Source organism: Sinocyclocheilus anshuiensis, unplaced genomic scaffold, assembly GCF_001515605.1.
Source record: "Sinocyclocheilus anshuiensis isolate Anshui unplaced genomic scaffold, SAMN03320099.WGS_v1.1 scaffold1003, whole genome shotgun sequence".
NCBI lineage: Eukaryota > Metazoa > Chordata > Actinopteri > Cypriniformes > Cyprinidae > Sinocyclocheilus > Sinocyclocheilus anshuiensis.
In genome coordinates this window covers 95,990-105,685 of record NW_015542495.1, presented here as the reverse complement: position 1 = coordinate 105,685, position 9,696 = coordinate 95,990, and the positions used below count along the sequence as shown (strand labels likewise).

General features: G+C 38.8%; 2 protein-coding genes across 4 annotated transcripts in view; one reads left to right on the top strand and one right to left on the bottom strand.

Annotated features, from left to right (window-relative positions):
- LOC107694164 (protein DENND6B-like) overlaps positions 1–3,364 on the top strand; it is an 11,106-nt gene extending 7,742 nt beyond the window's left edge. The window contains exons 14-21 of one of the 3 annotated variants that reach the window (XM_016493771.1): positions 50–114; positions 210–299; positions 411–464; positions 587–690; positions 870–972; positions 1,840–1,941; positions 2,022–2,096; positions 2,207–3,364. In XM_016493771.1, coding sequence (XP_016349257.1) covers positions 50–114; positions 210–299; positions 411–464; positions 587–690; positions 870–972; positions 1,840–1,941; positions 2,022–2,096; positions 2,207–2,329 — 716 coding nt within the window. In that variant the 3' untranslated portion in view covers positions 2,330–3,364. The remainder of the gene's footprint in view (positions 1–49; positions 115–209; positions 300–410; positions 465–586; positions 691–869; positions 973–1,839; positions 1,942–2,021; positions 2,097–2,206) is intronic. The other 2 variants (XM_016493773.1, XM_016493772.1) reach the window with 2 other exon arrangements.
- Positions 3,365–3,921: 557 nt separating this feature from the next.
- Positions 3,922–9,696, bottom strand: LOC107694160 (GRIP and coiled-coil domain-containing protein 1-like). Its single transcript, XM_016493768.1, has 3 exons — positions 9,614–9,696; positions 8,008–9,159; positions 3,922–6,201 (listed from the first exon to the last, which is right to left on the bottom strand). Exons 2-3 carry the CDS (start codon positions 9,109–9,111, stop codon positions 4,888–4,890), a joined length of 2,418 nt encoding a protein of 805 aa, XP_016349254.1. The 5' UTR covers positions 9,112–9,159; positions 9,614–9,696; the 3' UTR covers positions 3,922–4,887.

Here is a 9,696-nt window from a genome sequence, read left to right as displayed (position 1 = left end):
TATATATATATATTTTTTTTTTTTTTTTTCTTTCTCTTATACCATAAAGGTATATACACAGCATACAAGACCTTTCTACACAAAGATAAGGCCCTCATCAAGCGACTTTTAAAGGTAGGCTGCAAATGTTCATTCTTGAAAAATGACATTTAAGTTTAAAGTAAAATTACGTTTAACTCCTTGCTTTGGTTTTTCATTTTTACTTTTAGGGTATCCAGAAAAAAAGGCCGTCAGAGGTGCAGAGCGCCATTTTGAGGCGGCATCTGTTGGAGCAAACGCAGAGTTTCATTCATCCGCTGGTAACCAGTTTAAAAACATTTTTACACCTTTGTTCAGAGCTTAATGACAGCTTTACTGTTTCATTTCATTCACTAAGCAGTATTGAGCGCCGCACCCATTCTTTTCTTTAGGAACGGTATCTGGAAAGCCTCATGCCGCCACAGAGATCTATGTCTCCATGGAAGGTTGGTAAATCAGATTAAGGAGATGTGTATAAGCCATTTCCATTGATTATGTTGGACCTCAAATATGAAGTGAAGTCTTGGGATTCAAGTGGCAATGAAACAGTTGTGCATGTATGTCTCAGACCCCTCCTCAGATCCGGTTTTTCAGTCAGGATGAGTTCATGAAGACCCTGGAGCAAGCAGGGCCACAACTAACTCTGAAAGGAGATTGGACAGGCCTGTACAGGTAACATGCCAGGGCTGCGTTTCCCAAAAGCATCATGAACCCATTGGCATCAATAATCTGTACAATCTATCTAGGCTTATGCTCCTTTGATGAGAAACACAGCCCAGGACATTTGGGATCTAAAGACTGAAACTTCCTGTTAATCCTGCTTATAATAAATGTTTATATATGACATTCAGGCGTTTCTTCCGTTCACCAAACTTTGATGGCTGGTATCGGTTCAGGCACAGAGAGATGACTCAGAAAGTGGAATGTCTTCATTTAGAGGCCATCTGTGCGGCTGTGAGTATGATTTTGGATCTGGATTTGGTCATTGCTTATACCACTATACTTCTTAAATCTTTAGTATTATTATCAGTTCAGAATGTGTGTGCAAATAAAAGAATGTTTAAAGGATTCATTCACCCAAAAATGATACGCTCTCAAGTCGTTCCAAACCCGTATGATTTTTTCTGTTTAACACAAAAAGAGGAATTTTTTTTGAGGAACTGAACTGGTCGCTCTTTTTCATGCAATTGCCATAAATGTAAACAGAGGCTTTGAATCAAAAGCATCATAAAAGGATAATAATAGTATATGTAACTAACACTACCGTTCAAAAGTGTGGTGTCAGCCAGAATTGTTTTTCTTGAAAGAAATTAATGCTTTTATTTAGTAAGTATAGATCAAATTGAAGAAAATGACAGTAAATACATTTTATAATGTTACAAAAAAAATCTGAACTGAAAATTCAGCTTTGCATCACAGGAATAAATTACATTTGAAAATGTATTTAAAAAGAGAGCAGTTATTTTAAATTGTAATAGTATTTAATTTTTACTGTATTTTTTTTATCAAATAAATGCAGCTTTGTTGCGCATAAGAGCATTAAAAAAAATCTTATTGACCCCAAACTTTTTAACAAAAGTGAGGAACAGACTAAAATTGAAGTTATTTACAATCTTCTCCCCCAGTCTGCTGTTAACTTCTGTGACTAGATTTTGTGAACGAATCATTCAATAATGTTTTTTTGAAACTGGATTAACCAGTTATTAAAAATAACGCAAAGTAATGATTAAATAACATCTCCACTTCTCTCATGAACTTTAATAAACACACCAAAGAAATCAAGACCTGAAGATTTTCAATGAATAACAACTTCAATTTCAGTCTGTTTTTAGTTGCATGGAAAAGCGCGGCCAGTACAATTCTTCAAAATCCTTCGTGTTCCACAGAAGAACGAAAACCCTACGAGTTCAGAACAACATGAGGGTGAGTTAATAATAACAGTCATTTTAAATGTTGAATTACTCTTTTAATGGCTCATTTAATTTTTGTTTTCATCAATTCAGGATCTGCTGACATGGACCAAAGACAAATCAGAAGTAGAGATTGTTGACCTCATCCTGAAGCTTCGGGAGAAACTGGTGAGTTAAACCACTTTTTGAGTATGAAGGGGATAAAAGTGAAGTATTTGTGTTTTATGTTAAAACATTTGCCTGAAGCTTCTATCTCTTCTTCTATATGTCCTACCCAGACAAGAGCTCGAAAACACCAGCTTCCAGTTAAAGAAGAACTCCTGGAGAGATTAGAGCAGTCCATCCAGACCATCATCAGCTCCTTGCCAGAGGATCTACAGACATTATTACACAGACAATGACAATCAGACCCACGTGAACAACACTGACCAGCAGATCCACTGATGCATACACCGAGACTGTCTTTCCAGAATATACCAGCTATATTTGAACCCATAACACCTGTCCTGCGCAGGTATCAGCCCACATTTCTTCTTCTGGTAAACCCATACACTACCTGAGAGGCCTTTCATGTTGGATGTACAGTAACAACAGATACTGCTGCTATACAGGGTCCTAGATGACACATGAAGAACACAGAAAACATTGATACTTGGATTAAAATCATTTGAAGTCCTCAGCTAGACTTCACACTAGATTTTAGATGTCTGCTAAATTACATTTTAACGTGCACCAAGTATTTAAAGCCTGCAGTCAGTTAGCACTGCATGAACAAGGCATTTATGTTATAAATCAACATTTAGTCAAATAGATTAATAAAAAGGATCAACAAATTGACTTTTAATTAGCATATGCAGCATTTATTTAGCATATGCAGTGAAGTTCATAAATATGGATGACTTGTTAGTTTAAGATGCTTTTATGATTATTTATTAAGTATCAATGCTTTTATTTCAGTGATGTTGTTTGTTATTATTTAGGGACATTAAGAAGCACATTAGTAAATACACAGCAGTGCTTTTGGCTATTATTTATTTACACCTTACCTGACCTTTAACCTTTGCACAGGAGCACCTCTACTGCATTGTTTAGCCTGTTTTTACTATTTTTATGTTAGAAGCTGATTGTCTTGGTGTTTTTTTTTTGTTTTTTTTTTTAATTTAGATTCAATCTTATTTAGAGTTGGATTAACAAACTCTGGATTAAGATATATCTAAAACTAGACAGAATTGTCGAGTTCAATGTCATTAATACGCAATACAATCATGTATAAGCTAGTCAGTCTGTATATATATATTTCTTTTTTGATCCAACCTGAACCTTACTTGAAAAGGAAATGGTGGTTCTTTTTTATTTGTGCCATTTACAGTTTTGAACCTCGCACTGCACTTTGCCCATTTTTACTTTTTCATTTGTAGTTTGTGTAGCTGCTTTTTCTGTTTAATTATTTTTTTGAAATGGTTGTAAGTTTTACTTTAAAGTTTGCCGCTTCTGCAGTATTTTAAAATGTTTATTTGAAAGAGCCATATTATGTTTTTATGGTTGGGACTGTATTATTAAAATATGTTTTAACAAACCAGCAGTAAGACTTTCAGCTCATCTGCCCGTTAGTAGAGAGCTCATAAACTGAACTGAGTGTATCAATGGAGCCACGTACAAAATGTGCAGTTGGGAAACTTCAAGACCACTATTGAGTAGCATACTATTCTTATTTCTTTCATATTTTTAAATGGCAGAAATATTAATAGTATCCTGTCTCAAATTCAGCCACTGTCTTAAATTATGCAAGGAGCACCTATCTTTCTAATAACAAGTCCTCACATTGCAGATCCTTTAACATACTGTAGTTTTTATAATAATAATAATTATCTGAACATGAAGTATTAGAGAGAAAACAATTTGCCAGGTTTTCTTTTTTTATTATAGTTGCCATATAATTATTCCAACCAATATTTTTGTTTGTTATAAAGTTGCTTATGCAGTGGAGTGATGGATTTTACAAATCATAATCTGAAGAGTAAATGTTTTTAAATATATCATAATAATATATAAAATAAAATGCTGAAGAGAGCAAAATAGTTTGTTTTGGTCAAGATTGAAAATATACATTTACCTGACTGACTGATCAAATTTACTTACAAGACAAACCAAGACAACTGTGAAAATGATCTGTAATTAGTTTTCTCAAAAAAGCATAATGTATATTCAGCTTAGATAAAGGAATAACAGTGTAGCCATCAAATGTCAGGGAAAAATAGAGCCAACCAAAATCCATCCAAAAAACCTATAATAAAGTCGCTCACATCCTTCTTAAATTAAATACAAACTGCTATATGTTTACTAACTCAAAGCAACTGATGATTTTTACATTTATTTTTTAATTGATGATATATTCCCATTAAAAACCCTGGAATTACTTTTGTGTGTTAAATATATACATAGATTTCATCATGACAATATATGAAAAGTGCTGCTGTCTGAAGGCATTACTTGCTGGATTCCCTCTGAAAAGCCTGTTGGAGCTTTTTAAGAGCATTTTCTTTGGTATAACCCATTCTGTAAATGTCAACCTTTCAACTAAACCAAATAGTGTTACGTTACATCTCCAGTTATTATACAAAATCAATAGCAACAGTTTGGTGCACCCAACTCTGTTGATACAGACTGAAAACACAGTGTCAAGATCTAATATTATGTTGCACACACAGAAGGGAAGTTTGGAATGATAGGTCAACTGTGTCACATGATCCAACACTGGATTCAAACCATTCATAAACTGTTTAGTATCCTGTCATGCAATAGCTGGAGTATATATGTCATTATCGGAAACATATCCACATTGTTGCTCCTGTTATTTGGTACCTTCTCACACTGCACACAAAAAGTGGTCAATAAAAATAAAGGAATATTTATCTCAGCACAGTAGAACCGTAAAGTCACTCTTCTTAACTCATTTGCATCATCTCATCCCTGCCATCCACCAGCTGTGTTGTTGCTGCTTTAGCACAGCCTGTTTCTCTTGAGGACTAAAGTGCAAAATGGTCAAAATGGCCGTGAGTGTCTGCTGGCGCCCTCTGGTGTCGTGGAGCGTGAGGAACCTATAAATGACGTTTTTGAGATACTCAAGGTTGGCCCCATCTCTCCCCTGGTCCCGATTACGTTTGTCCAACTGGCACCGTAGCTCAGCGACCTCTTCTTCATGCCTCTCCCCATTAGCAATCAGCTTTCCTTGTAGCTGATGCAAGTCCTCCTCTAAACGATGCTTTTGTTTGCGCAAGGCAGCCACTTCCACCTCCTTGCGCGCCAGTTGTTCGGCGTACAACAATAAAGTCGGCTCATTGGGCCCAGCTAGTTTTAGAGCTTGAGCGATAATGTCACTTTCTTCTTGTTCTGGATCAGCTTCCTCTGGGTCACCTCCTTCCATCGCTGTGCTGTTATTTGTAGCGTGTTTCTGATGGCTACCAAAGCCGATCACCGTTGCCGCCCGGAGTCGCTCCAGCTCAAGGTCTTTTTCTGCAAGAAGAGCCATGGTGCGATCTCTCTGTTTGTGCAACTCTTCCTCAAGCCGCAAGAAGTTCTCCCTGTGTTGAGCCTCCAGCCTCTCGACTTCCTGTTTGTGGGTCTGCTGGAGCACTACAAGCGCTTGTTGCCGCTCTTCCAGGTCCCGTTTGTGCTGGACTTCCGCTTCATCGGAAATGATACGAAGATTGATGTACTTCTCCTTCAGCTCGGCCAGCTGGTCACGTGCTTCTTCTAACTCTTTGGCCTGGTTGCCATCTTTCGTGTTCTTGTTTTTCAGAACACCCTGCACTCTCATTTTGTAGCGCTCAAACTCCTCCCTAAGCTGCCGGAGCTCTTGTTGGTAGTGAAGCACTGAAGCCTTCTCGCTCTCGGAGACTTCCTGGTTCTTTTCTCCTTCCAATAGACTTTCGATGTCCAGACTCTGGTCTTGAGATCTTTGTGCAGCCAGGAGGAGTAACTTCTTCACCTTGTCGAGTTTGTCCTTTAACACGTCCACGTTCAAGTTGGTATCATCGAGGTTTAGATCGGAAGTCGTTGACCTGTTGACTGCTGCGATGGCGAGGGTTTTGTTCTCGGTGTCGAGCTGAAGGATACGTTCTCGTAGCCTCTGAGCGTTTTGTTGGTCCTTCTGCCTGGCCTTCTCACAGGCACCCAGTAGTTCGGAGAGCTCAGACACTCGCTCCTCAAGGCTGGCAACTCGTGCTTCCTCCATCTGTGCCTGTTCTCGGAGATGCTCATCTGCTTGTGCCACCTGCAAAAAAAAAAAAAAAAGGAAATTAGAATAAATGTTTAGATTAGCAAGAGACCAGGGGTGTCCTATCCTGCTCCTGGAGGGTGAGTATCCTTCAGAGTTTAGCTCTAAATCTTAATTAAATGCACGTGAACCAACAAATGAGCTCTCGGATTTATTTTCCAAAGGTGAACGAAGGTCTTATGGGTTTGGACTGACATGAGGGTGAGTAATTAATAACAGAATTTTCATTTTTGGGTGAACTAACCCTTTAATTATTTTCATGTTATAGCCAATAACCAATAAATGGCTGATATCAAAATTCTATAATTTAATAAAGAGTAAATTCAAAATCTAAGACTTCAATAAATTATTTTGAATACTTTTAAGTGAATTTAAGAATTATGATGTAATTATGAAACATTATGATGTACAGTATAAAAATGGATATTTTGATTACATTTAAAATTTCTTAAATTCTTAGTGTCTTTAAATATTAATATTTATCGATACCAATATTAAAGTCAGCATAACATGAAAATTCAATCTATAAAAAACATAATTATTATTATAATCTATTTTCTAAATGCATGTTATTAATCTTATTGTGAACAATTCATCCATGCATGTTTCATTTTTATTTATTTTTTTTAACTTGTAATTTTAAAGGGGTCATATGATGCAATTTCATTTTTTCCTTTCTCTTTGTAAAAATCGACGCGTTTCAGAAGGCGGGGCATAGAGGAGAAACAATGTACAGTATGTGGAAAATAATGCGTTTTTTTAACTTTAAACCGCATAAACATTTAATTACACCAAATACACAAAATAATGTTCTTTTTAGCAGCATCATATGACCCCTTTAAATAAAAATGTCATAAGATGATCTTCTGGTGAAGACTTCTGGTGATGTATTCTCAACAAGGTTTAGACCACTTAAACCTCATCACTTTCTTACAATCGACTGCAAATAATTTATTCAAATCATTCAAATCTGCCTCAACAACCAATGGACTGAACCAAGTCTCCTCCCAACACTTCACTCACATGTAAGTACGTCACAATACGGAAGAAAGATCTGTTCTTCTGCTACATGTGCTACTTGCATTACATTGCAAAACAAAACAGCCTGTTAAATTAAGTGAGGAGACATGAATTAATGTTATAAACCTAATATGTGGATTTCAAGACAAAACTGTAAGATACGTCATATTCAAAATAGGGTTGGGCCGATAGACGATGCCGTCGTCCGTCGCCGATGGCTGATAGACATCACGATGTTGAGCCAGCATCGTACACCTCGGATCCACCGCAACCCAATACCGTGTTCGGAAAGAAAATGACGTGTACTACGGAACCCCTAAAGAGAATAAATACGAGATGGGAGGAAAATATATATTTCAATATTTTCTCTCGCAGTTAGAGAGAGTTAGCTGCTATTATGCCTGGCATTGAAACTTTTGAATGCACGATCTCTTTTTAGTTTCACTTTCACTTTTAAGATTCGCGATCGCACGTACTCTGTTAGCGGCAGTACTTACCACACATTTAGCAAATCATTCGTCATCGTCCTCAGTCATCTCTCCTTACTCTGTTTATGTGGTGAAATAAACAGAAAGTGAAATTTTATGTAGCTACTGTAATTTAACAGGCAACCATTAGCAATCCTTATTTGTTTTCTGTGCCTTTCTGAATAAGGATTCACGCTTCGGGCACACCCCCTAACCCCCCATCCCCCCCAATGTCATCGTCCATCGCGATGTTTCACTGTAGACATCGTCCAATGCCAATTTTGTAGACATCGCCCAACCCCAATTCAAAACATACCTTTCTGATTTCCTGCTGAAGCTGCTGGTTGAAGTGAGCTTTGAGCTCTGCAATCTCTTGCTGGAGCTCCTCCACACGTGGATCAGGTTTGCTCTTCTCCGCCGCTGCAGCCTTCAGGCTTTTCCTCAGCTCCTCCAGTTCTTGAGTGATTTCTTTCAGCTGCGTTTCATAATCTATCCCTCGGTCTGCCACCTGAATGGCTTCAGCCAACGCCTCTCGCGAATCCTCCAGTTTGAGTTCGGCGTCCTGTCTCAGTCCCCTCTCCTCCTGCAGGAGTTTCTGGAGCTCTCGGAGCATGAGCGCATGATCGCCCTGCTCCTGCCCCCGTTCGTGTTGCTGGGTTATGACACGGGCTTTGCTCTCTGCCAGCTGCTCCAGCAGGCTCTGATGCTCCAGCTGGTGCTGCTTCTGCTCTTCCTCCATCCTGGCCTGCAGCTCCTCCAGCTCCTGCTTCATTTTGCGCTTGTCCGCCTGGAATGAAGCTTCCATTCTGGACTTTTCTTGAGTGACGGTGGCTAAGGAACTGGTCAGAGTGGAGAGCTGCGTCTTTAGTTGGATGATACGGCGGTCTGTGTCCGCTGCAGGTGGTGGCGGCTCGGTACATCCACTGCTGCTGCTGCTGCTGATGCCACTTTCAGACCCACTTGCCTCCTCAGATTGCTGAGGCAATGCGTTTGCGACAGTCCCAGCGGTGGCTCCATCTACAGCACAGCTTTGGTCCTCCTCTATTTGGTCTCCTTTAGTGCTGTTGCTGGTCACGCTAGTGGCCGTTTCAGCAGAGGCCGCTGTATTCAGGCTGTCTTCGCTGTGAAGTGAAGATCGGTCATCCCCAAGGTCAGAGGGCAAAGGTCGTTCAGCGTTTGCTGTACCTCCACCAAATGACAGGTTATGACCACACTGGCTTAAATCGACCTCCTGCGAAATGGTCAGCACCTTCAGGCTGGCTTCCAAGGCCTCTTTTTCCTTGAGTAGGCTTTGGTACGCTCTGACAACATCTTTAAAGCGCGTCTGATACTTCACAAGCTGTTTCTTCTGCACTTCGATGGTTTCCAGCAGCTCCTTCTTGCCTGGGCCTCCACCAAAGCTCATACCGAACTTTTCCATGGTGTATCAGTGTCAGTCAGTTTTCATACTCTCTGATGTGATCTCCACCTGCGAAGTAAACACAGATTTATGACTGTGAAATAAAAGAAGAGCAATGAAGAAAATCATTTAGCAGCATTTCACAATATTTGGAGTTTGCTTAAACCTAAACATTTCCAAAATGCGTTTGTGAATAATGTTTGTTTCACACTTTAGTATTATCAATGGAAAGCACAAATAATAAAATGAAAATAAAACTTTTTCGTGTTTTGTTGTTAGTCTTTGAGACTGCTTTTGCCCGGTATTTTAAGATAATACTGACTATTTACAGCTCATATCGGTGATTGTTGTCTTTAGCTAATTAGTTAGCAAGTTGTAAAGGTGTAAGAAAACATACATTACATTAAATCCTACATTATGACATTTATGTCTAAAGCACTGTGCAAAACACGTTAACCGAATGTGCTCTTAATAACGTTTGTTGTTCATATAAGCGTATTTAAAAGCAGAAATATCGCATTACCGGAGTACGTGTCCTGTTTACTTGCAGCCGTCGCTTCCTGGTTGGGAAGTGACGTTTGACTGAAAATTAAAAGTTAAAGTTTA